General features: G+C 47.0%; 1 protein-coding gene across 1 annotated transcript; it reads left to right on the forward strand.

The window, feature by feature from the left end:
- Positions 1–297: 297 nt before the first annotated feature.
- tgfbr2a (transforming growth factor beta receptor 2a) lies at positions 298–27,133 on the forward strand. Its single transcript, XM_080007383.1, has 7 exons — positions 298–513; positions 5,026–5,173; positions 7,014–7,204; positions 13,535–14,310; positions 14,947–15,088; positions 22,275–22,399; positions 23,019–27,133. Exons 1-7 carry the CDS (start codon positions 444–446, stop codon positions 23,199–23,201), a joined length of 1,635 nt encoding a protein of 544 aa, XP_079863509.1. The 5' UTR covers positions 298–443; the 3' UTR covers positions 23,202–27,133.
- The last annotated feature ends 612 nt before the right edge of the window (positions 27,134–27,745 follow it).

Consider the following 27,745-nt stretch of genomic DNA (forward strand, 5'->3'; position numbering starts at 1 on the left):
AAGTGCAACGACTCGGGAGCACTTCTTCCTCCGCCGTGTGTTTGTTTCGGGGGCGTTGTTTTGTTGCCTTTCTTCCCCTTCCTGTAATAACAGGGCTTTGCGGGGACCTTGTGAGCGGCGTGGTTTGGAGCCCAGCCCTCTTAAGGCTTCCTGCTCCGCGCCGTGCGCCTCACTCGGACCCGGAGCCTCGCAGGAGGCGCACGGACGCGACGCAGCAGGCGGACCCGACGCGCCTCCCCGACGCCCACCCCCCCCCCCCCCCCCCCCGGGCCCCCGCCTCGCTCCCGGACGCTTACCTCCTCGACCCGCCGGTCCACATATCGACGGGCGGGGGGAAGAGGAAGGAGAAGAAGGAGAAGAAGGAGAAGGAGGTGGAGGAGGAGAAGAGGAGGGCGGCGGCGCGCTGGGGGTGTTTTTTTTTTTGTGTGTTTATTTTTCCAAACATGGAGCGGCTGGGCTTCGCGTTGTGGTGCTGGAGCGTCGCGCTGGTCCTGGTTCTGTCACCGCGCACTGGTGAGTCAGCTGCCACTGCGCCCCGGACGACGCGCTCCTTCCCCCCTTGTCCCCTTGTCCCCGTGTTCGGAGGCTGAGCCGCTTGGGTCAGACGTACAGTGCCGCGTTGGGGTTTCTGCCGAAGTAAAACGATGACAAGTAGTTGCCGTTTAATGCACTTGAGGTGTCAAAAGTAAAAGTACTTTGTGCCCGAGTCCGACTGTAACGCAGCACAAAGAGCTTTCCCCCCCAAATGAATATACTGATTACTAAATTCCGATCACTAAAATAGCCGAGGATATATTTTCGTTTTATATAAATATTTGTAAAGATTCAACAAATAAAAGTGATTTTCTTTTTACGAAAGTCATGTAAAGTTGAACTACAATGGAGGAGTGCAAATATGAATGTTTGCTCTGGAATGTAGTGGAGTGAAAGTTGGTCCGAGTACATGAGAAACTGCATACATTAGGGTGACAAAGTACTTTCCATCCCGGTTTGAACCCTCCGCAGGGGATACATTGTAACTGGTGCCATGTTGCCTAGATTACAGACCATAATAAACACATCGTCTTGACGTTTGAACCACGTGATCTGCCAGTGTCGTTGTATTGCGCTCCAAACTGCGCTGCTTTGCCTTCATGTGTTATTATGTGTTATTGTTATAGGCAATGCAGTGTAGTTTGGAACAGGATACAATATAATATAAACATTTTAATAATAACAATAATAATGATAATAACCTTTTATTTGTACGGAACTTTTCATTCTCACCATGCAACTCAAAGTGCTTTAGCAAAATGCGTTTGGGTTCAGATAAATAACTATTCATAACTATTAATTTCGGCTGCAGGTCATCACTTTAGACCCAGGTATTGAGGGATCATGGTCAATTCTCAGCGAATGATTTTCAATCATTATTTATCTTGAATTATTATACCATATAATAATTACTATTTTGACAAACCTTCTGATTATGACGCGCAACTTGTAGTATTTTGTCCAGTGTGAGTGTATTCTTTTTTTTCCTCATTCTTTACTTCAAATAAATTAACCGTTACAAGCATATCGGGCCTGTCTGTCTTCACACTGTAAACCCCTTTGTGGGAACGCGTGTGTGTGTCTGTGTGTGTGTGTGTGTGTGTGCGTGCGTGTGTGTGTGTGTGCGTGTGTGCGTGTGTGTGTGTGGGTGTGTGCGTTTCCTCACAGTGGTCGGCCTCACCTGCTCGGCTTCGCCCGCCTGCATAGCTCCCACTCAAAAGACAGCGGAAAAAAAATAATAAAAATGAAACCTCTTTTCCCCCCTTGATGTGCAGCCGCCGTGATAAGGCCGGCGAGTCGCTCCCCGAAGGAAAGAGTCCCAGCCTCGGTGGCTCCAAGTGGCTTTGACTCTTTCTAATCCCCCCAACCCCCCCCCCCCCCCCTCTCTCTCGCTCTCTCCATGCAATTAAATGTCGCCCTGGGTGACAATTACCGCCGATGCATTCATCCCTTCATGCAGCCCGCCTCACGTACCTTCGGTGCAGCCCGCCTCCACGCCTGCAAAATGACATGCTCTTTGAGGAGGAGCCGCTCTAATGACATATAGAATTGCTCTAACCCCTACCCCCCATGCAACTCTTTAAATTACTCTCGCAAAAACTCTCACATAGTTTAGTCTGGAGTTCAGGTACGGGCGGTTTTGATGTTGTTATTTAGCGCCAGCGTGTCAGACGAGGCCAGAAAGCCAATATCCGTCTGCAATATCCGCCCCCACGGGCAGGTGCTTCCACGTTTGCTTCGACTCGGTTAACAGTATGGCGTCTGGTGCACTAGATGAGACCAGACTCTCTCTCGCTCTCTCTCTCTCTCTCTCTCTCTCTCTCTCGCACGCTGCAGGTTGTATTTTGGTTCCTCCAAACCACAGTTCTAAACCCCACCCTGCAGCCGGGGGTTAAAGGGAAAAAGCTACAGTGGGCTTTTTGTCGGGGTTTCGGAGGAAAGTACACACACAGCAGTTTTTTGGGTTTTTTTTTCTGTTTGTTTTTTTTTCCTCGAGTGGGTGTGAACTGAGAGTTTGTCGAAAAGGGTTGTGGGTGGGGTGGGTGTGGGGATGTTCTGAAGAGGCTCACTGGCCGCTTTTTCGCGCCTCGGACAAAGAGGTCTTGTCGTATCGGTGGCGTTCGGGAGGCAGGTTTGATACCGCGCTGCACACGCGCTACGGCGGCAGCACTGCTGCCACCTCTGCCCCGAGGTGACCTTTTTAGATTCGCCGAGACAGAACCTCTCAGTCGGTGGGTTTTGTTTTGGAAGAGGTTGAACCGCATCCGCCTGGGGCTGTGTCCGCTGGTCTTGGACAAACACACGGTGCAGTTTGTTGAGGATGTGAGTTCAGGCGTGTGTCGCTCTCGCTTTCAATCTCTCTCTCTCTCTCTCTCTCTCTCTCTCTCTCTCTCTCTCCCTCCTATCAGGGTTTATTTCGGGGTAATTAGGAGTTTTCTTGTGTCCATCTTTCGTTTGTCATTTTAAGTGCCATCCAAGAGTATATCATAGGGGTCGATGACATGACACTCATTTCTGTGTCGGAATCAGTTCTCATTGTAATAAAATACCTATGAGGGCCCATGTCATATTGAAACATTCTCCTTTAAATATGCTCAATTCGAAATTGGGAGTTTTGTGGATAAAGAGTCGAAAAATGTCAGGCGGTGCAACCGCCTGATTGTTAACTCGGAAAAAATAAAAGTGCAATAAATATCCTTTTCACCCTGAAGTCCTCGATGAAAAAAGTTTGCCGTAATTGTCGATGCAGTAGCACAAAAAAAAAAAAAAAAGCGGGAGATGATTTTAAACTACAGTTAAAAAACATGCATGCTTGTAAAACCCCAAAGCAGTGCAGCCATCATCAAAAGTGATATCGTGACAAGTTTCTCGAAAACGATCAAGTGTTCGATAAGTACTTTTAACTCCCTCACCAACCCCCGCCGCCCCCCCCTCCCTCTCATTCTCTCTATCCCTCTATCTCTACCTCTACCCATCGCTCTCATAACATCATTTTCCCCACACAGGCCTCCACTCGTGGCAGCGCCCGTCACATAGTCACATATTTTCCTGGTGATAAACGCAACCGCTCGTCTGAGATAATGGCAGAGAAAATTAAAATCTCCTCCCATCTAGAAGCCGTTAACCCAAGTTAAAAAAAATAAAAATAAATCACCCCCCACCCGAGAGGTGGAAGAATAGACAAATTCAAATATCCCGATTTATAAATATATTTTTTTTTGCGAAAACCTACATTTTTATATATTTGTTTTTTATATATATTTTTTTTTCCTTTAATTTTTATTTATTTATTATTTTTTTATTTATTTTATTATATATTATTATTATCATTATTATTATTATTAATATTATATATATTTTTTTGTATTTATATTTCCCTTGCCACGTTCCTCACATACATAATAACAACATCCAGTTATTATTACATTTTTTTATTTTCATAAAGCGTCCTCTGGCCTGGCCTGGGGGAGGCTCCTGGTGGAGTCATGACAAATTAGAGGCTTCTCTCTGCGACGGGAGATGATTGAGCGCCGTCTCTTTGTCCGTTGCTCCAGGACGTCTGTCTCTGTCTGCCAGTCGTCTCGGCGGAGCGCGGCGCAACCCGCACCCCGTCCCCTCTCCCCCGCCCAAAAAGTCAGGTCTCGACACGACCCCGAGAGGCGTCTCGCTCACGCTGTTCAGACTTGCACGGGTGAGGGGACGGGACGGGAGGGAAGGAATCCGTCCGCCGCCCTCGGAAGAAAGATTCCGATTGTCTGATTGTCATATTGTGAAGGGACCCGCAGCCCTCCGGGGGTTGTTTTTTTTGACCGTGTCTCACACTGCGGGCCGGTCGTTCAACCACAGAGGCCCTTTTCGCATCTCGTCTTTGTCTCAGTTTGTGAGTCACGCGAAGGTCAAAGAGTCAAGTACGGACGAAGCAGAAAATCCCGAACCAGGTCGAAACGGAGGCTTTCCCTCACACTACTGCCTCCGGGGATTGGTTTTACAATGTGTTATTTGTGTAATTCTCCGCATCTCTATGTATGAGAAGGAGATTTTGAAAACTTTGGGCCAGTGGTTCTCAACATGGGGTCCGGGGACCCCATGTTGAGAAATTCTCTATATTGAAGGTTCGTTTACAAGACGTTAACAGCATTTGTAAATGTACAATAATGACTGTTTTGATCATGGCTTCGCTGTTATCTCTCTTACTATCTCTTATCTCACTTACTATAACTGTATAGACACTAAATCATATGTTATCAAATGCGGTCCTCGGTCAAATGCCAAATTGATGGTCTTTGATGCAAAAAAAAAAAAGTCTGTTCCAATTGAACTCATTGAAAAGAGTCATCAAGAATACATTTTCTCGCGCATCAAGACAGGGAGCCCGAGCAGGTCCGCGACAAAATGATCTTAATTTTTTATTTTTACTTTAGTTTAGACGAATCTAGATCAAAGCCTTTTCCATGTACCCGACAATGCATCGCTTTGTTTGTTGTGTTTCAGGGGCCAATCCGGGCGCCATGAAGCTGCGGAAGCTGTGCAAGTTCTGCGACGTGCAGGCGACGAGCTGCAGCGGCGTCGGGAGGTGCCATGCCGAGTGCGAAATCACGTCCATCTGCCCTCACGTGGACGATGTGTGTGTCAGCATCTGGTGGGTGACCGGTAGAATATGATATAATATGTCAAGAATCATGACTAGAAAATGTAAATGGAAGCTATATTATCAGCGCAGTCACATCAGTGGAATGCAAATGAATGCAATATACAGTATTTTATGCCTTGGCGTTTGGGTTTCCAATCGAGACTGTTTATAATTCAGAACACCCAACATTACTCCTGACCATTTTCCTGAGCATTGTCAACATTTTCAGATTTTTAATATCCTCAAAAAAAATTTTGGTTTTGGAAATTTGTAGCGGTATCGTGATAAATTTGTGTTAAACTGATCTCCTGGTCCCGCTGACAACTATAGTCACAGGTGTTTTTGTCAAAGTCACTTCATTTTGCTGTATTTTGTATGTGTTTCATTTAATTCAAACCAATGTCACTTCCGCCTTTTCAAATGGAATCAAGCAAAATGCACACTTTGCAAAGTAAAGCATTAAAATTCGGGCTCGTAAGCGACTCCTTTAGCACCCACGTACATATCCTTCTCATGTACGTTCATAAATTTTGACGTGAAGCTTTCGACACGTCAATCAGCATTAATCTGTGAGAAAAGGCTTTTAACGAGGCTCCCTGACAAGCTCAAGCAGCCTCCACCATTCATTTGTTCTCTCGCGCATGAAGCCTATTTATGATGAGGGCGGTGAAACCCAAAGGCGGTGCTGCGCTCCCTCGCCCCTTCCGTCGGCGGCGGCGGCGCGGCGGCACGAGCCGATGTTTGCAGAACGCTCACGACACCGTACGCCGACAGCTGCGGCAGCCGGGTTTAAAAAAATGCTCCCCCGCGACAACATTAGCCACCGTTTCCCAGCAGGGGCGTCTGACATTATGCACGTCCTGTCTCGCACCCCTGGGGGTTTCCCTCGCTGCACGTGTGGGGTGATAATTCAAAAATCGCCCTTTTTGTAAACCTCGTGCGGCCAATTTCGATTTTGCTGAAGCTGTGGGCAGTGGAGGCTGATAGATTTGTCATTTCCGACTTTTTATCACCGCACGCTTCATTGTGTAGCGCTGTTATTTCCACAGCTGTAGCACTGCTGCCGCTGCTTTGCTCGGTGACAATCGAGAGCCCTGATTCTGAACCTTTTCCCATCACGACGACCCTCAGTTTGATAGAATAACCCCAATCCAAAGAAAGTGTTTTATTGTTAGATAGGATTTAGTATTTAATGCAAAGAAATATATGCTGTGTATATAACACATTTTCTTGCGGAACTCCAATTCCGTCAATGACCCCTAGGACCACACATCCTAGTTTGGGGACCCCTCTCCCCGTCCAGTAATTCTTAATGTTTTCCACATCCAGGACCCTCAATTTGATAGGCATTAGGCCACGGGTACAGTTCTGGGACTCAAATCCAGATGATTTTTTTTTTTACTTTGATATGATTTAGCCCAGACTTCCACACCTGTCCATACTCTCATCACGGAGATAACAGTGAAACTACGATCAAAAATGTCCTCATTGGACCTTCACCTAACGGTGCTCACGTCCCAGCAGTGAAGTTTAACTATTAAGCGTTTTGCCGGGGACCCCCTGGAGCCTCTTAAAGGACCCCACATCGAGAACCATTGGTCTTTAGGATTCAAAAGCGTCTTCTTGTACCGTCAGAGATGTAGAGAGTAAACCTTTACAGGAGTAAAAAAAATAACCACAAGCGTACAAGCAATTACGGCGCAAACTCTTTTGTTTAAATCATTTTGGCCGGGGAGCCTCTCAAAGGACGCCGTTGGGGGGAGGTCCCCAGATCGCACGTTGAGAACCACTGGTCTTCTAAAAAAAAAAAAGGGGGGGGAAATGAGACCTGACGGAGATGTATTTACAGGAGGAAGGACGGCAGCAACATGACCATCGACACCATCTGCCACAACCCCGCCCACAAGCTGCTCGACCTGGTGCTGGACGACTACAACAACAGCAAGTGTGAGATGAGGGAGAAGAAGGGGATGGGGGTCCAGTTCTTCATCTGCTCCTGCAGCGAGGAAGAGTGCAACGAGCACATCTACTTCACCCCCTGTAAGTCCAACCGCGCCTTTCAGATCCGCTCTTTCTTTCTTTTTTTTTTTTGTTTTTGTTTTTTTGTTTTTTCCCGCCCGCCCGTTTTGAAAGGGGGGCGGTCGCTTGCCGTGATCCTCGTCCGCGTTGGCGCGGCGTGCGGGCGCGGGGGCGGAGCGCCCTGAGCGCCCCTTCCCGTTGGATCCATGTTAATCCACGGTTGGAGCTGCACTGCCCACATCATTTGTGACTGACTCACTCTTAATTTAACCAAGATACCACTTCAGCTATCCCGTGTCCTGCTGGAGCAAACCTCATCAAAGAGTCCCGGCTTTCTTGTTTCTTAAAGGAAATTATAAACCATCCTGGATTTGGCCTATAATTGAGGGAACGCTCTCATAACCAGGCGAGGCCAACTCTCCCGTTCTCCGCCTGAGACGTTCGCACAGGCTCTGTCCCCCCCCCCCGATTCGCTCCCAAAGCGCGGCGCCCCGCCACGCGTCTCCGTGCACGTCTCGCGGTCTCTGCCGGCCCGTCGATTCACGCCGGGTCCGTCTCCACTCCGGCGACGGGCGCTATCGGGGGCGGCACTCTCCTGACTTTCTATCCCTGAAACTGCAAATTGGGCAATTTCTCAACTTTCAGTGGGTAAGTGATTTCCTTGCTTTGGTTTTCGACCCTTTTGCTTTCCATTTTATTGGCATTGGGTCGTTTGTTCACGTTAGTTGGATTAGTCCCCGAGTTTTAGCGTTTATCGTTGATGTTTCACACATCAGCTTCCGACCTGAATACAACACGTTTTATGGCTGGAATGAGTAATAATCTATAATAACTTTGCGGCTGTTAACAGGAGGAAGGCGGTGCCAGTGCTTCTCCCGTGGGTCCGTGGGAGGAGCCGGCGACGGCAGCGGTGGGTCCGTCCCATTCGCTAGAGGAGGACGCAGGAGATTCCTAAAATCTGCATATGTGGATTAATTGAGCTGCGAAAACACTTCTGTAATAAAGTGTTTTCAGTTATTATCCGGTATTTGTGGTTCTATCATTAAATGAAGTAGAACATGCGACGGATATATTCTTCCACATTGGTAAAAAAAAAAAAATAGTTTTTATAAATAAACTAACAGTTTTCTCGACTGCAACAAAATATTGCTTGACAAGTCAATAAAACTACTCCCCAAGTATGAAGTCAAATATAAAGTGTATTCCTGGTCGTGATATTTGTTTTCCTGCTGGAACGATAATATTTTCTTTACATTAAAAAAAAATATATACACATATATATATATATATATATATATATATATATATATATATATATATATATTAAAAAATTATATTAGTGAATTTAACTCATAAATCCACGTTAGAACCTCGCATCAGCAATTTTATGTATGTATGTGGTTGATGCATACCAGGCTTGGTAATTAACTGTTTTCACTAAATACATCTTTGGAATGGACCTCTATGGGAATTTACGCTCCAGTTTACGCGTGCAGCCGGGAAAAATAGAGCCGAGGCGTAATTAAAAAAAACCGCAAGGGGCCTGGGAGCCTCACGGCGTGCCGCTGGCATGACGCTCTCGCTGCGATTCGATTCTCTGCGACCGGACCGAATCGCAGCGTGGATTTCGGTGCCACTCAAAAGCCTGAGCCGGTGACAACCCCCTGTCTAAATATTTTCCCTCTGGAGCCCCCGAAGTCGTATTTCCATCGTCATTGCGATTTGAGCATGCGCGATAAAACACATCGCAAAAGACTGAAACGCGCTGAATGAGAAAAATCATTTTATTTCCACGCGACCTGCATCGTAAGCTGGCGGAATTTAAATACTGACATTCCTTACTCACCCCAAGTCAGTCAAAAACATATTCCGTGTTTGTGTACTCACACATGGAGTTTTCTTGCAGCTCCAGAGCCACAGGTCTGAATTTTATTTTAGTCCCAAAAGTTTTGAAAGATGATGAGGGACATTCAATGTTGAGTCCGTTTGAGCGTCCCTGTGTGGTCATTCGCATTCGGAGGGTTGCAGTGTGTAGACCGCATACCGGAGGAGCTGATGCGGCGCTCAGGGTAAACTCGGAAAATTGTAACTCGTGCTGGGTTTCAGAGAGCGCGGAAAACTGTAATACATACCTAACACGACTAAACTGGACCTTGTGTATGGCTGCCTGCAGCTATATTTATTATGATTATTAATATTGTTATTATTTATTATTAGAGGGTTAAACACGGACTGTCATTGTGGCGTTCCAAATTAAAAGTAGCACTGATGAGCCTTTTTTTTTTTTTTTCTTTGCGACGTCCACATGTGGAGAACATAACACCATCGCGTTGCAGCTCCGCTCGACATCCTGTGTTGTTGCGCAACCCCAATCAGCCTGTCATGTAAGGTGTCACGCATGAGCAAAAACACGTGTGCGCTGTGATCACAAGCAGGCTTCCCTTTTCTTTTTATTTTATTTTCTTGGCCCGTCAGACTCCTGTTACAGCGTCGGGCCCCCAGACTCGGATCTATCTGTATTTTGACTACAGCGTCCGGGGCAATAACAAGCGGCGAGATACATTTCCGAGACCCGGGCTCTCCCAAAACGCGCCAAATTGAAAGCATCTGCACGACGCCGGGCGACGTCATGGAAAAGCATTCCACCCGCTGCCGAATCTCCCAGCGCTTCTTAAATCCGCCGCGCGTGACGGCAGCGTCATAGCGAGGAGTCTTGGGGAGGAATTCTGAAGAAAACCTGCAGTGAATGCTCCCAAATGGTGCCAATGAGTCAATGTACTTCGGGGTAAACTGACTGCGGTGACGAGCTTCCCATTTCCTGAAACCGAGCCCTCGTCCGCTTCTAGTTTGGGGGGGGAGGGGGTTTCGGGGAGGCACAGCGACAGGTTTTGTTGCGAGGGATCGCCCCTCGCTCGGCGAAATCAAAAACAAACCGTCTGGGGCCACGTTGAGGATCTCAGACATGTGGTTTCCTGTCCAGGGGGAAAAGAAAAAACACACACGAAAAGGCCCCGACCTAGAACCTCGAGGCTCGCGGGGCCTGTTGCAAGCTTGGCGCCATCACCTCCGTCCTTCCTCCATGCGCCGTTTCCATCGCTCGACGCTCTTTCTTTACATTAAAGAGCTGTTTTCTGAAACTTGGCGCCGATTCCATTTCAGAGAATGTGTTTTGAGCACTTCCTGATCTCAAAAGCAATGTGAATGACATAAGTATTAATATAAAAAACATAGAAACTGTGGTAGTGATGGTGTTTTTACCAAAAATATATATATATATATTCAAGATTATATATATATACACAGACACACACAGACACACACATATATATATATATATATATATATATATATATATATATATATATATATATATATATATATATATATATATATATATATATATATATATATATATATATACACACACACACACACACACACACACACTGTATATACCCTGCTCCACACTATTCCAGCTGTGATTTTCAGATGCTGGACTCTACGCATATTTTGTACACACACAGTCCTTTATCAGACACGTAGTGGTTTAAAGTTAACCCCACTATGTTAACAAATATTTTCATGGCTCCAGACAAATTTTTCCACTGGTGCTACCAACTTTTTCTGTTTATTGCACAAGTACATGATTTGGCCACTCTCTTTTTTTTTTTTTTTGGCATGCTGATGAATGAAAGTGTAGGTACTACTTTCAATCACCTTGGCTAACGCAGAAGTACCTGTTCTAAAAGATTTGGCCGTAAAAACCCAAATTTGGTGGCCTCTGGCACACTCTAATGCCACTATTGCATCATATACATATACATATACATCACATATATCATCACATACATCACATATTAGGCTTCTTGTGCCTTTTAGCCCACACAGTCTATAAATAGCAATTTATATTTAAAACCACGCCTATTCTTAACTGATCCTGACTTTTTTATTTATGTATTGACACCTTCACTGTAATGTTTATCAAGACATGCCACAATGATGGTCAATGTATTGTTTTACGAGTAAGATAAAGTTTCAAAAGCCGCTCAGCTTTGCTGCCCTGATCGACATCACAGAGGGAGTCATTCTAATTATAGTAGAACTGCCCTCCATCTGAGTAACTCAACAAACAAATATTTTTAAAGAAAAAGGAATTAATACCAACTAAACTATACTTAACATACATAACGGAACTGCAGACAATGGAAAATAATAATAATAATAATAATAATAATAATAATTCTACTGTGTTGTTTTTTTTTTACAATTGTATATGTGTTTATTTGAATTTATTTTCCGACGCATACACAAAACTAAAAATCCCCACATCCCTGTCCTCCAAAAGCTTGGAGCAAGGCAACGAAAAAAGTTGGAACAAACTTTTAAATGTGGCCTCGTAGCTCTAATACGAGTGAAGATTCAACAACTGGATTGCTTAATTCTCGCCTCAAATTTTGTTCAAAAACAGATTTTGGTGGACTGATAAGGTGAAATCACTGAAAGTAACCGAGGAAAAACAACGAAACCCAGAAGCCATGCTCAAACCTCATTGGCTCACAGAAACCGGCACTAGTGCTCAAACCTCATTGGCTCACAGAAACCGGCACTAGTGCTCAAACCTCATTGGCTCACAGAACTCGGGGCCTCGGGCGGGTGGCTCCTCCCACAAAACAAATCCCGTCATGGAACAGGAGAAGTCTAGAGGGCATGTCAGAGTGGCTGGAACGCATATTCTGAGTGGCATTTTCAGCAAAAAAATTATTCAAACATGTTTTGGAGACCTCAGAGCCCTATATGAACTTGTTGAAAAGGAGCGCAATAGGTCGCCTTTAAAGCGCGATCCGGATCCCGTACCTGAATAGACCAGAGGAGAGACGCGATTTGGGACTCGTGCTTGCGCTTTCCAGATCCGCTTTCCGGATGCCGTTATGAGCATTAGCGGTTAGCATTATCAGTCAGCCATGTGCAATGCGTGACGCGCGTAAACAAAATGTTATTCCTTATTCGCCGCGTTTCAGGCAGTCTTTGGCGATGTGTTTGTCGCACACGCTCATAATGGCGATGAAAGCACGATTCGTCGTCCAGCGCTCTTTGCAACGCGTCTTAAGAGTCGGCGCGGCTGTCGGAAAAAAGCGCAGTGTAAAAAATTCTCACTCATTTGTTGACTCATGAAGCCCATACACGTCCGTGTGGCGTGTATGGAAAATGCAGCGCTCGCTGGAGACGACTCTCCGCTCTCCGCTCGGCAGGACACACCCTCTCAGTTGAGCGCGCACACACACACACACACACACACATTCATATAGAGTGTGTCATGTCATGCTCGCGTTGTTTTGAAGCAGAGGCTGGTGGTCGTAAAATGTACGCGCCTAGCCAATCGCAACTTGTTAATCCAAACTATTTTATTAGAATCAAAAATCGACATAATAAAGTCGCCGGCTGGACTTAAGTGAGTCGTCGGCTGTTTGGCCGGCAGCCGGCGCTTATGGAAAGCTCTGCACTTGTGACCATGTGAAGTTTTTAACTCGCACACTCTCAAAAAATGGCCGCAGTCTGGAGCCCTGACTTTCATCGATTCTGCGTACTCCCCTATATCTATACTCGACGGGAACTTTAATTTTTTTTTTTTAATACCAATCAACCAGTTAAATTTGTTCACATCTGTGTGTGAATGTCTGGCAACAAATCACAATTGTATACGTTCTGATTGTGTTTTACAGTGAATCGCACAGAAATAGGACGTGTCTGAACGAGCAGGCTGCAGGAAGCCTTTACGACTCAGCGGCCAGACGAGACGACGCGTTAATGATTCATTTGTGAGACATCCAACTCAGCTGAGAACCAATCTAAGGTCTACATGGCACGACGTGTTATGTCTGGACAAAGCTCTTTTCACGGTCTTCTTTTTATTACGGTACCGCTGCAAAAAATAGGAGCATAAACACAGCGTAGGCTTCGGGATCAGACGTGAGCTATAAACGAGACACAATGTGTGGTTGAGTGGGTCACGGTTTGGAGCAGAATGTGTTTCGCAGGCCAGACGCTAACTCCGGCTTGCTGATTCTTATAGACATTCCTTAGGAGAGAGTCAGGTTCCTCCTCTGGGCCTGGAATGTATTTTCCCCTCGCTGGGATGTTGGTATAGTCTCCAATGGAAGGACAGAAGTTCACGATAGAGGGGTCTTTATTCTTGGATTGATTTGGCTGTTATTAACCGACTGCATGCAGATGTTCTAACGGCGCGCTAAATAAATGAAAAAGAATAACCCGAAAGACATTGAATCTGAACAGTGGCAACGCCCTCTGCTTCTCCGACTCATCCTCATGAAGCTTTTCCTCTTGGTTCCTCAGACCGGCTGGACTCCCAGGTGGTGCCCGTGGTGCTGGTGAGCCTGGTTCCGCTCTTGGTTCTCACCGTTCTGGTCATCACGTCCTTCTACATCTACCGCGTCTACCGCCAGCGCAACGCCGGCCCCATGCACAAGAAGGGCGCCCCGCTGGACTACAACGACGACCACGCCATCATCATGGACGACAAGGGCTCCGACAGCAGCTCCATGCAGGCCAACAACCTCAATCACAACACCGAGCTGCTGCCCATCGAGCTGGACTCCCAGGTGGGGAAGGGCCGCTTCGCCGAGGTCTACAAGGCCAAACTGAAGCAGGGCTCCTCGGTCGGCGAGCAGCCCTTCGAGACGGTGGCGGTGAAGATCTTCCAAGACGAGGAGCACGCCTCCTGGAAGAACGAGAAGGACATCTTCTCAGACGCCGACTTGAGGCACGAGAACGTGCTCCACTTTCTGACGGCGGAGGAGAGGAAGGCGCAAAAGCAGTACTGGCTGATCACCGCCTACCACCCTTGGGGGAACCTTCAAGAGTACCTGACCCGCCACATCATCAGCTGGCAGGACCTGTGGGTCCTGGGCGGATCGCTGGCCCGCGGCGTGGCCCACCTCCACAGCGACCGCACCCTCTGCGGTCGCTACAAGGTGCCCATTGTGCATCGGGACATCAAGAGCTCCAACATCCTGGTGAAGAACGACCTGACCTGCTGTCTGTGCGACTTTGGCCTCGGGCTCCGTTTGGACAACTCGCTGTCAGTGGATGAGCTGGCCAACAGTGGGCAGGTAAGACTATTATAGACCACTATTTTCCATTCACACAGAAAAATGTAATACCTAACCTGCCCTTTGACTCCTTGCACCTGTTTTTAAGTTGAAAAAAGGCATTGCTATTGTTGCATGTCACTCATTCATTATCCCTTTGTGCCTGAGACTCATTGCCCATTAGAGATAGAGACGGAGTTTATGTTGTATGTAACATTAGCCATTTTATTACAGCCGACAGACAAACGCGCTTGATAGATCCTTAATGAAACTATTATACTGGTGTAACTGACGGGAGTCGTTTCGGGGGCTATGAACATGACTCAGTATGTGAACCTGTTCCGCATTGTAATGCCCTCAATCTAATGAAAACATTTTCCAAAGTGGTATGTATTGAAGGGTTCATTTGTTTCAAGCCATCGCATGTACTTATTGAATTATGATAAACACCAGGCGAGGTATGATTCAATTCATTTTCGTTTCATATTCAGTAGCCGACCGGGATCTGTATTCCCCCGCCCTGAACGATGCACGCTCCAAATCACGTCCCAGCGGCATGTCCAAACATCCATGCGTGGGAAGCCCGAAGTTACCAACTGTCTTCATTGAAACAGATGATGCATGAATGTGTTTCCCTTTTCCCGTCCGCGCTCCCAGGTGGGTACGGCCCGATACATGGCCCCAGAGGTCCTGGAGTCCAGAATCAACCTGGAGAACATCGAGTCCTTCAAACAGACAGACGTGTACTCCATGGCTCTGGTTCTGTGGGAAATCACCTCCAGGTGCAACGCGATTGGAGGTAAGATCTTCTCACCCGAGGTGAAGGGAAGTTCCTCCCTGCAGGGCGTCCCATTTTTCATGAGGGTCCAAAATGAGCAAAGTGCGACTGTGATGTGCTCGCAGGGAGTAGGTGTACACAGCACATGCATAGTAAAGCCAAGGAGTATCATGTATGTATGTGTATGTATGTATGTAAGTATTATGGCTTTGTCCAATAACTTTATCAGTTCCAGCGCCAATTGGGGGAAGGAGGCTCCAAATCACGGGAGATACAGACTGTCAACACGTACTAGATGAGGGGACATTAGCAAACCTCTTGAGCGAAGGGGGCTGCTACTTGTTGGGAACGCAGTATCACACAAATACTTATTCAATGCTAATATACATCGGAAATGCTGGTTAATCAGCTTCAAGCCACAAGGCTTACACTCGAGAACAGAGCTGGCAGGGACTCTGTGTTCTCTGTTTCTCCTCGACACTGTAACCTGGGCCTCCCAAGTCAATGGATGGATTATCTAATTACTACACCAGTTTTCACTCGTTTTTTTTAACGGTACTAATTACAACGGTGGGGGTCAAATTCGGGATATTCCTCAAAGCTTGACCAATCAGGAAGATCTGCGGGGCTCCTGCGAACACAGTAGATGTCACTTTGTCATTGACCTTTAGTTAATGATGGGCGTAATAATGTTTTCCTTGGCAACCAGAGACGAAGCGGGGTCATTAGGTCCAAAGGAAATCAATAGAAGGACAGACAATAAAAATCACCCTTGATGAAGAGTGCATTGACCTCTTCAACAAGTAGAAGAGCCTTCATCTGACTTCAAACATAAAGGGGGAAGCTTGTAGCGCCGTGACTTATATGTCTGGTGGCCGGGTGGCCCATTAATCACCCCGTGCACATATCACACACGCGCACACACACACACACACACACACACACACACACACACACACACACACACACACAATCCATCTTCTGGAGGTCACACGGATCAGCCTCCAACGTACTAAATGTGGTGTTCCTGTTTGTCAAAACAAGGCCAGGATATGTGCAAATAATAGAAATGGGTGATTATGCAAAGGTGGACCAAAGGGCCGTGTTATTTGTTTTTCACTTCCCCACCGGTGTCTCTGAGGTCCATTTTGCCACTGTGACCGGTCCCGCCTCCATTGTGTCAAAACCAGTGATTGAACATCGGTTTCGGGGAAGGGGGGCTGACCGTCTCTACGTCGGCCGTTTCCTGTTTTGCCCCCTGTCAGCGTACAGTACGAACTGTGCTACAGTGGTAAGGCGGCTCGCGGGGCATCCAAAAAAATAAAAAGGAGCAGCAGAAGAAAACAACATGGCCCAGCGACCCATTATCCCGGAGGAGCGTGTGCTCCCTGTGGGTGCACCTCCAAAACAGTCCATTTCCTGTTTTGCAAAGAGCGCCATCACGAGACGCGAATGTTTCTGGTGGACAGGAGTCGGACTTGGTCTCGCTTACATGAGGCCGCGCTGCAGCGTGTGTATTTCGGGAGCAGTCCCTGTGGGAGGACAGTCGAGAAGCGGGTGACATACCGTCGATACAGGTCTGGATATGTATTCTTAGTCGCTTTTATTTGTCAGAAGGATTTTTCGGGGTCGCACAGCGGGACACGCAGCTCGCCTTGCACCCTGTATCCGCCTTAGTGGCATTTTGGTCACGGCTAAACCTTTGTTCCTCCCCCGTGCCATGCACATCAGGCCGAGTTTTGAAGCCTCCGGACAATTAAAAAACGCTGGCTTCTGCAACTCCTGAACACGCCCCTCCGCCTCCTCGCCGCCTCCTCCTGCTCCGCCGGAGAGTAAGAATTTAACCCTTCCCAACGAGTCTACCTCCTCTCTCGCTCGCTCGCTCGCTCGTTGCCTCGTCTCTCCTCTCATTTTCTCCTCCTCTAACCTGAGGAAGGTCAGGCAACTGTACACGGCCGTCCGTCAACACCACCACGCCTGGACACCCTTTCAGTGCCCTCCCTTCCTGCCAATGACACTAAAGCAGATGGATGGATAGATAGATAGATAGATAGATAGATAGATAGATAGATAGATAGATAGATAGATAGATAGATAGATACAGATAGATACAGATAGATAGATACAGATAGATAGATACAGATAGATGGATAGAGGGACAGATAGACAGGTCGTCTGCTCTCCTTTCCTGTGTCCCTTGCGTTTCTCCCTCCCTCCCCCACGTCTCTGGCAGAGCCACACTCTTTCACGTCGTCCGCCTTTTCCAACACCGAGTTTGTCAAAGCGTCATTCCGGCTGGACGATGCCATTCGCGGCACCGTGAAAACTCTGCTCACCTGAGACCGAACACACACGCACACACGCACTGAGACTGAGACTGACACATCTCAGTGCATCATTATAACGACTGGGATGCCGTGTCCTCTCCGCCGCCACCTGTCTGCGGAGACAGATGTCTGATCGGAGCTCGGCATCTCTCCGTCACAGTTCCCGGGGCAAACCGGCTGATCCGGGACCCGCCATGCGAGAAGAACACAGCCGTCAGCCGACAGCCCCCGCTCGGAATACTTTCCTTTATTATCAGAGAGAGAGAGAGAGAGGGAGAGAGGCGCGGGTTGAAAGAGAGACAGGGAGACGGAGAGGTCAACAGAAACCGGAAAAGTCTGGATGGATTCTGGGTTTGGATCTGAGGCTCGGTTTGGGCTCTTTTTCGGTTTCTGCCTTTCTTCCCTCGCAAAATGTCTCCCCTGTATAATTTGGGGCGGCCCGGATTTAGTTGAGTCGGGAAGGAACTCTGACTCGGAGGGCGTGCCTCGCGACGGTGGAGAGGGGAGAGGAGCTGGAGGAGGAGGAGGACGAGAGGTTAGGGCAGCTGCAGTCCAGATGTCAGGCGTGTGTGCGTGTGCGTGTGCGTGTGCGTGTGCGTGTGCGTGTGCCTGTGTGTGTGTGTGTGTGTGTGTTTACAGGGTGTGTGTAGGGCTGTCCGTCCCTGAAACAGATGTTGTTTTTGTATTTGGGAAATGTATGCATTTGTCCCCATCAGTATTTATGTATTTGTTTGCGCGCGTGTGTGTGTGTGTGTGTGTGTGCGTGCGTGCGTGCGTGCGTGTGTGTGTTGTTGATCTGTGAAATTACTTTAACAACCTGTGAGAAACACGGAGCCGGTGTCAGAACCGCGGCTGCTTAATGAGAACCGTCCGCAGAGGATCGGGGAGCGTTTTGTCGAGCTTTTGTTATGGAACCCGAACGCAGCACGTGTTATTTTGGTCGCATTACTAATTCACCACCCGGAGCATGTCGGGAAGGCCCTACGAGGACCAGCCGCCATGCATTATTTAAGCGTTTGGGTGAGCTAATTTGTTGCTTTCCTTGCAGCGGCTTTGTTTTTTTTGGCATAATTAGACAAAACACTCGAGTCGGAACGCGCGCAGAGCAGAAATTAAGTGCGGAACATGGAACCCGCGTCCTGCTGTGATGATTGAACGCCGTCTCTCTGCGCGTCCTCCGTGGTTTGGCCTCGTGTGTCAGCCACAGTTTCGGCAAGGACATCCTCACTGGCGTAGAGTGTGTTTTCAACGCAGCGACAGTGTCCTGTGTTTGATGGCAGAGGCGGAGGTTTCTCAACTGGTGGGTCCCGGTCCCAAATTGGGTCGAGGATGCATTTCGACTGGACCGCGGGTTCATACGTCCATTCATACAACCCTCTTGAAAAATCGATATAAATATTGTCTGACGTGCACGCAACCTTCCCAATTTCCGGGGTTGCGCTTTAACTTGATACTCCGACTGCGTGCATGTGGCCGTCCCGACCTTGAATCACCTTGAGCTTGCCACGTCGTCATAGAGTAGTTTTTTTTTTTTTTGTTCCAATTAAATGAAAGCCAATCTTATCAGATTGTCATTTCCTACACTTGACCTTTTTTAACAGTTGTTCAGGCGCAGAAGCCTTGTGGGTTATTAATTTTGCGAAATTAATTTGAATGATTCAATTGTTAATTTATGTTTGGGTTGTGAGTCAAGTATATCTAGTACAGTATAAGGTTTATAATATTATAATATGTATTCATATTCAACTTGGAAAAAAAATACAAACAACATTTTATTAAAGGATAGAAATCGTACTGTTTTTGAAAAACCAAATTTCGTGCGTGCGTGTCTGTGTGGTGGGCGGTATCATGACATGAAACTACACCTGCTCAAAAACCAGACGTATGAAACAAAATTTAGGGATGTGATTGCACTGCGCCAGAGCCGGCGTGAGTGTCTCTTCCGGCTCGTCTGTTCTTGCAGCTAAATAATGTCGGAAGTGAGTGTCTCTCAGCCGCAGGATCCCCTTGGCCGCGCAGCGGCCGTCCCTCCAAAGGCGGCGTCAGTTCCCCTATCGCTGTCTGACTTGAAACATTGCTTTCGCAAAAGGATTTGTCAGTAAGGGAGGAAGGCTTGTGCAAACCACTGCATTCCTCCTCCCGTTTCCCCCGCGATGGATTTTCGAAAACCTTATCTCTCTTTTTTATTTTTTATTTTTGGGGGCATTTAATTTGAGGCTCACCATTGTTCGCCTTTGAGGCCGTCGGTCCATTTTAGGGAAACTGACACTTTTGTTTACGCTGCACACTGCCCGCGGTTTGCTTCATGTATATTTTTGGGACTTATTGTTTGGAAGTGAGCGTATAAACAAGGCCCTGCCGCAGTTTACAAAACAGGTTTGCACTTTTAAACACAGTTGCTTCCACACCCTTTAAGGCCGTGGGTTTCTGTGTCTCTTCCACATTGACTGATCTGTGGAAAAGGATATTTAAACCGAGACACCAAGCCAGGGGAATGATCCTCACAATAAACGCTGGCAAACAGGAAGTGTCAGTTCGGGGAGTTCTCCCTATTGCATTACACGTTCTTTCAGCCCCCACTTCCTGTCTGAGCATCACAACTTCCTGTCAGCCTCCCATCAGGCCACACTTCTGCTATTTCTCGGGCTGATACGGGAGGCAGACCCTTTTTAGAACGTCTCTCAACTGAGCTGGTGCACACTTTGACCCATTATCATTCAGCTGAAACTCTTTTATTTCTTCAGAGGTTTGAGTTCTACCGTACGTTTGTCATGTTTTCAAAGGTTAAATGAATCATGCGTTATTTGCTCGTTGCACAAATTGACCGTAATGCATCGGCAGGGGTCAGTCCACCCATCGCCCTCAATGGCTTCAAGCTCTCAAAATGGGCAGGTCTGGCCTCGGACTGGACTCGGTCGGGACTTGGTCTGGACTCGTCCCGGGGTCCCTGTTTAGGGGGAAACGCCTCTCGACGTGACAATCTCCGTGCGATCCTCATGTCCCCGAACCCCTTTAATTCTCGTTGGAACGTGCGCGGACGAACATCCGCCTGCCAAATGACCCTCTGCTACGACAGCGAGGGAACCTCACGGAGGAGGGCGCGTCGTCTTCGGTGGTGTGGGTGTAGTTCCATTGGCTTCCTTTAGGGGTCACTATATGTCACTAATTGTCCAATGGCGGCGCCTTCAAAGTGTTTTACGAATGCCTTTTACGTCACATTACATTGAGTGAAGGGTTTTGAGAAAGCAGCCGTGGCTCCGGCTTGAGATGCTCCGGCATACAATCCCCTGGTTCATGGCGACCCGCAGTATTTGTTTTGCACCAACCGTACCGCACGGAAACAGCCTGTTGTTGTCAAAAACAATTTTGGCCGTGAAATTGATTCACCCGTTGCTAATTCTCCTTCCTATCGTCTCCTAATTGACGCCAGTCTGCTGGAACTGAAAGTTTAGTTCGGCTCCAGGGTTCTCTAATCACTCCCACGCCTCCCTGTCAGTGTTGTCCTACATCCTTGGATCTTGTGCTTCACATGAATACTCCTCATGTCAAAAGGAGGTCGGGTTTAATTTGTTGTTGTTTTCTTTTAACGCCGAACGGAAAGATTAATTCCTTGTCAAGATGATGAGTCTTTGGAGACTCCTAACCCGAGTTTCCAGACTGCATCCTCCATGCCAGGGGTTCTCAAAGGCTTTTCAACCAAGGACCCTTTGTATGAGAGAGAATAAACCGAAGATCCCCTCATGTATGTCCCAAAAAATAATTTTATATTAGGCCTATTTCTCGCGCTTCTGCACAGGTTATATGGAAAAACAAACACAAATCAAAGGAAATGTATTAGAAATATTTTTATTGCACCATTTCAAAATACAGAATATAAAAACAATGCATTCAATTAACTAAATTTACTAAAGAATAGACAGGCCTATAAAAAATGTTATTTTTCTCAAGAATTAAAAGTTATATCCCTTCAAAGGACACAAAAAAACATACTTTTTTTTTTCCCCCCAAAAAGTTTTGCGGACCCCCTAGCGAGTGCCACGGAGCCCTGGGGGTCCGCTGACCCCACGTTGAGAGTCCCTGCTCTATGCTGATGTTTTTAAAGGATAAGTTTGTGGTTTTTCAACCCAGACCTTGTTAACATGTTGGCTCCCATCATTTCTAACTGTTCATTTGCACGGCACTGACTGTTGAGAAACGTACCACTCTGCCGTTTAAATGCCATCCAACTCGGAACCAGCATTTTAGGCCCGGGTTGGAAAAACAGCGATCCCGTCCTTTAACCCACAACATGCCCCAGTTGCCATTGTGTAATCGGGCAGCCGCAAACACACAGCATGTGACCGTGATAATAGTTGGATCTTTCCCTTCAGCAGGTTCCCCCTTCAGCCTCTCTGTCAGGAATGCGATTCTTAAAGCGCCTGCTATTTAAAGTCCAAAATTGCAGCCCTGTTCCCCGACATGACATTATTAGATCGCAGGGGCTGCTTCATCACATGGGGTCTCGTCGGAACTGCTCCTCCATAGAATTGAGTGTTTAAACGATCCACGAGGGATCCATGCCCTCCGCAAGAAGCTGGAAATAAGAAGTCTCGGTCACGCTCGTGCATTTCCCCGTCTTATCGAGCAGGTTTTTTACTTTCCCTCAACAGAGCTGCTCAAACCTCCTTCAGCGACCTTAAAAAAGAAAAGAAAAAAAGAAAAGGAAAATCCTTTCATGCATCTCACGCCACCACTTTGAACGCCGCTCCGTATGGGGTGTGTGTGTGTGTGTGTGTGTGTGTGTGTGTGTGTGTGTGTGTGTGTGTGTGTGTGTGTGTGTGTGTGTGTGTGTGTGTGTGTGTGTGTGTGTGTGTGTGTGTGTGTGTGTGTGTTGCGCGCAGAGGTAAAGGAGTACGAGCCGCCCTTTGGGAAGGTGAGGGAGCACCCGTGTGTGGAGAGCATGAAGGACAGCGTTCTCCGGGACCGAGGCAGACCCGAGATCCCCGACAGCTGGATAAACCACCCGGTAAGGGGCAGCAGGACTCGCTTGGAAGGGTTTTTTGGTTGTGTTTTGTTTTTTTCTTTCCATTGTCTGTGACAGCAACGTCTGCAAATGCATAAGAGACCCTTTTGGCTTGCCAAATTTACAAAGAATACCTCCCTGCCAAATGAAGGAGGCTTTGGAAAATGTACGCTTGTCCATACTGCTTTGGACTGTGCTGTAGTGGCCATATGTGCTAAAATCGCGACCTCCCTGAGACCCTTCCTAAAGCTTTTATGAAGCTCTAGGAACAAGAGGAAAATAACCTCTTTGGTTTTTTTTCCCCCTGATTCTAAACACACACATGGACTCAAAATGTGACTCGCTGGTGTTTTGTTGCTCACCCACCCTTCCCATAATTCTTCATTGACCTTATCTGTGCTCCAGCCCCGACCCCTGCCCTCGCTACCTTCCTAGGCGAAGGTGAAGCTCTGAAAACATGGAGAAAAGAGACTTTTTTCCCCCCTCATTTAAAATCCATGGTTTTAGATTTAAAATGGAATTTTCTCCCACACGCCCCCCCCCCGCCTGCCCTTCCCATAATTCCCCGGTTGTCGCTGATTTTTATCTCCCCCCCCCCCCTCCACTTCCCCGCCCTTTGCAGGGCATCCAGATAGTGTGCGGCACCATAGACGAGTGCTGGGACCACGACCCGGAGGCCCGGCTGACGGCCCACTGCGTGGCAGAGCGCTTCGGCGACATGGAGCACCTGGACAAGCTGTCGAGCCACTCCGACGCCGAGGAGAAGACGACGCCCGCGGAGATCTCCGCCGCGGATGAGAAGTAGGGCTCTCAGCGGAAGCGACGCTGCCCCCTGTTGGCGCGGATGGGGAACTACAGCACCAGGGGAAGGCCGGAGGATCGGCGTTCCAGTGGACGTCCGCATGTTGTTTACGCCGGGTGTGTGCGACGCAGCGGCGGGACGGGGGGCTTATTAATACCAGGGAGGGAGCGGAGGAGAAAATCCCGGATCAGTCCTGATTTATGTTCATCTCCGTTTCAGTGTCCGTTCTCCAAAGAACCAGTTCAAGCCATAAAAAAATGGAAAGGGGGGGGGGAGGGAATAATACAGTATAAAGCTATTGTAACAAAATACTTTTTGCACTTTATTGATATGTATGCATACCAAATTTTGTATATACGCCCGTTTATTGGTTATAATAACACTGTGCAGTCATAGGAAGCAGAGTGGCCAAGTTTATATTTTTAGGCCTATTTTTTAAGAGAAGAAAGCAATGTGGGAAGAAGCGGAGAAGTAGGTCGGTAACACTAATATCCACCCCCCCCCCATTCCATGCATATTTGACCGGCTGCTTAGCACGTTCACGGGGGGTGCGGGGGGGGGGGGGGGGGTGCCTTAGGACGGCAATAAAGGGACCGCCAGACGGCTCGACGAAAAGAGAATCAAGTGGTGTGTATCATTCCTGCTGCTATGAAATGAAAATGACCCTGAGCTTTGGAGTGCGAGACTCATCTAATGCGGTAAGCTGAGCGGAATACTGATATCACATCCCAGGGACCATGAACTGGAAAATAAAGAGTGAACTGTAAAGTGAGCCTAAAAAGAGGATAAAAAAAACAAATAACAAAAAGGGGATGTATAAAAATAAAAGTCAGAGGTCTCGAGCGGCGCAGTAAAGGGAAGTTGATTGAATCAGCCAAAGAGACTAAAGGTGGTGGACAAATAGGACAACGCGGCTCCACAACTGGAAGAGCATCAGGTTCCAGCCCAGCACGTCTCTCTCATACGCCAAACTCCATCACACCTTTTTTTCTTTCTTTGACAGAGAAGGATATTTTGATCCTTTTCTCATTAAAAGATTCCCCGAGCCAAGTCTCTAGTGTATGATGTGCAAAGTTGGAAGTTAAGAGTTTCAGTGTTCCGGCTTTTTTGGCGATGTCCTCCTGATTGCTGCTGTCTCTCGTCGTCCTTTGTTCTTCTTTGTTAGGTGCTTTATTATGTATCAAAGTGTTATCGTGGGAAGATTATATGCAAAATCATAGTTTCTTGCTTTATTCTCTTACATTTAAACACTGCCACAGATACTCTCACATCCCCAATTAGTACAGTACCCCAACCCCGCCGTTTAAAAAATGTAATTATTTGTATTTATTTATCTGTATGCAGGTAGTGGACGCTTACCTATGAATTGTTTCTATTTTCATGGTCAAGGGAGCAAGGTTTTTAGGGCATAAAATGCACGACAAGAAATAAGTCCTCGATCAACACACAGACATAGACCCCAAATCGCCCAAAGACCCACCGTGATCTCTGGCGACCCATTACGGGGGTCGGGCTCCACATGTTGGGAATCACCGCACTACTGGAAAGATGGAAACCCTCATCGTTGTCCCAAGTACCAACCGCTTCTCCATTTGTAGAACTGCAGTGACGTGTCATGCATGTCAACACATGCCAGGATCCCAAAGTGCCACTCTCTAAAGTGGTCGACAGGGAATAAGGGCCCTGGCGACCCTGACCGGCCCCCGGGAGCCCGACCGGCCCGCAGGAGCCCTGGCAACCACGGGAGTGAGTCGGTGTCGCGGTCGACGACGGAAACGACCTCGAGAGCGGCTCGAGGCCGCTGCCGAGCAATCATTTGCATGCATGCGTTGCCCTTTTCACACAAGTACGCATTCACGGAGTAAGATGAAGGTACATTCTCTGATGTCTCCAGACGTTGTTTTTAATGGCGAGGCGACAGGAAATGTCCTAAATATGACTAATCCCTCTGCTCGCTGCGCCTCCAAATGGCCTTTAATGCAGATGGACAGTTTGTCAGGCTTTCCAGTGGGTGTGTGTGTGTGTGTGTGTGTGTTGGCGGGGGTTGGGGGTGTATTTGTGTTGGATGGGTCCTAGGTGGGATGTTCTGCAGGTTCACGCCACCTTTAGAGGTAGAGCTGGTTGGAATCCGGCCGGGGTTTTCCAGTGGATGCAAGAACCCCCTTGGCCATCATGTTGAAAGCACACAAAACTCCGGTGAAGCAACACCTCAGTCGCAGGGGAATGTGAACTTGCCAGCGAAGGAAGACTGGTATGCTGTGTGTGCGCGTGCGTGTGTGTGAACCAACCTTTCCGTGGCCGCGTTTTGACTCGCTAAGCACAAATACAGCACCTCCATTCAGATATGTTCAGAGGCACCTCTTATTGTTTTCAAAACGCATTTGCACGGCCGCTCACATTCCCGAAAACCTTTCAACACTTAAACAGACGAAAATCAAACAAATGGGCGTGGAGGTGATTTATCCGCTGACGTGGTTTGGGTTTGGCCTCGTTAAATATCTCCATTGTCTAGCGTATATTTCACAGGCTTTATTTACATGCACAAGGCCGCCGGCGTCAATGGTGTGGGCTTGTGCTTGAGATAAATGAATCGAGATCCCGGCCTATAAGCGGGGAAGACAAATGATTCACTGTGTTTGTCCGTATACAGTATATGGCTTACCTCTGGGATGTCAAATGTACCATTTGTCTTATTCTTCGACGTGGAAAAGCCAGGTCTGCTGGATTCTCCTCCAGCGTGGAGGCAAAATCCCACCTGCGAGTTGCGTCTGTGAGAGAAGTGTGGGGCTGAATGAACGCAAAAGCCATTCCTTGGTGTTGACAGACGCTGGATATTCGTCACCGTCGGTGTAATTGACTCCGTGTTGCTGCCAAATCCAAATTAGCCTTAAACATCGGAGCCTTTCATGGACCACAAAGCACTGGCATGGATCCCCTGGAGCAAGCCGTGACAATTTAATGGAAGCAGATCCTTCTAACTGTCCCGGACAAGTGGAAAGCAGTTGCTTTATAGTACACTAATTATGTCAGTCAAGGTTTGTCAATGACCATATTTCAAATGCTACTAATACCAATAATACTGCTGTGTTACAGCTGTAACCCTCATTTTAAAAACTAATTACAGCAATTGCATATTACAAAAACATTCCCTATTAAGTTGTTTTCGCCTATTTAGTTTTGAAAAAGCAACTACTCTCAATAGTAAAATAATTTCTGAGTATGCCCTTCAATTCTCCATTAAATGTAAGCCGTTGTAAATTGTTTAATAACAATTAAAAAAAAAGAATGGGAGGCCTTTATTTGCACAGCACTTTTCATACACAACATGCATCCCAAAGTGCTTTAGATTAATTGAATGCATTTTCTTTTTTGAATAATTGAAAGAAATCTATTATATATTATATCTAATATATATATATATATATATATACATATATATATTTCTGCCGATAATAAACTGCTGAGGCGTAACATTTAACTTCAACTAACTAAACCATAGCATTAAAATATCCAATTCTAAAACAGTATAACATGATAATTATTATTACCCCTGTTGTTACCCCTGTCCTAATAATACATCTAATGTTGGCCTTTTCATTCAAACGTAGTCCTGTGCACTTCGCAGCTCAACCAGTAGAGGGCGTAATGACTCTACCAAATGCACTGCGTTTTACCACGATTTAATGGTTGTACGTCTTCATGCAATATCCATTAAATGGGCCCATACTTTGATATAACAGCATCTTAAAAACACCGTCAAGCTGTGACCTCATTATTCAGTTTTGACGCCAGAGTTTGTCAAGACACACTCAAATTAAAATGTTGGAATCCCACTCAAAAGGAGATTCAGATGCAATGAGTCACAGTGTCTTTTTTTTTCTTTTTGTTGGCAATTGACTCCTACATTAGTGAATAAACCAAAAGCTTGCAAGGTCTGTTTTGACACGTTATTCTGCCATGGATTACACGCTGCAAGATAATCTCCATATCCACTTCTTCACACCCTCCAATTTAAAGTGCAGGATGTTTTTACACTCTGGAATATTTCCACGACTGAGATTTGAGCTCAGCCGCTCAAATCTTAGAAGAAATTAATAATCATATTGTCTTCAGATGGAAGCACCCACACACACACCGTGCATAATTATTCCCCATTCTTCCTCCTTTTGTTGTGTAATTCCTTCATATGGCACCGGCGGGGATATCTAAAATAAAAACACACAGTTTCTATTTTATTTTTATTTCTTTTGAGAAACAGGGATATGGGCCTGTGCTCCCATAATTCACATGTGGGTGGGGGGGGTATTTAACCCGGAGCTCCAAGCTCGTTCGTTCTCATAATTAAAAGAAAAAGCGCGCACCACAACAATGTACCGAATGTTCTAATACATTTTTAGGGCCCCTGTCAGTCACAGGCCCATAGAATCACCCTAACACCCCCATATAAGTGCCACTTTGTGTGTGTGTGTGTGTGTGTGTGTGTGGGGGTGTGTGTGTGTGTGTGTGTGTGTGTGTGTGTGTGTGTGTGTGTGTGTGTGACCCAGCAA

Source organism: Zeus faber, assembly GCF_960531495.2.
Source record: "Zeus faber genome assembly, chromosome: 1".
NCBI classification, from domain to species: domain Eukaryota; kingdom Metazoa; phylum Chordata; class Actinopteri; order Zeiformes; family Zeidae; genus Zeus; species Zeus faber.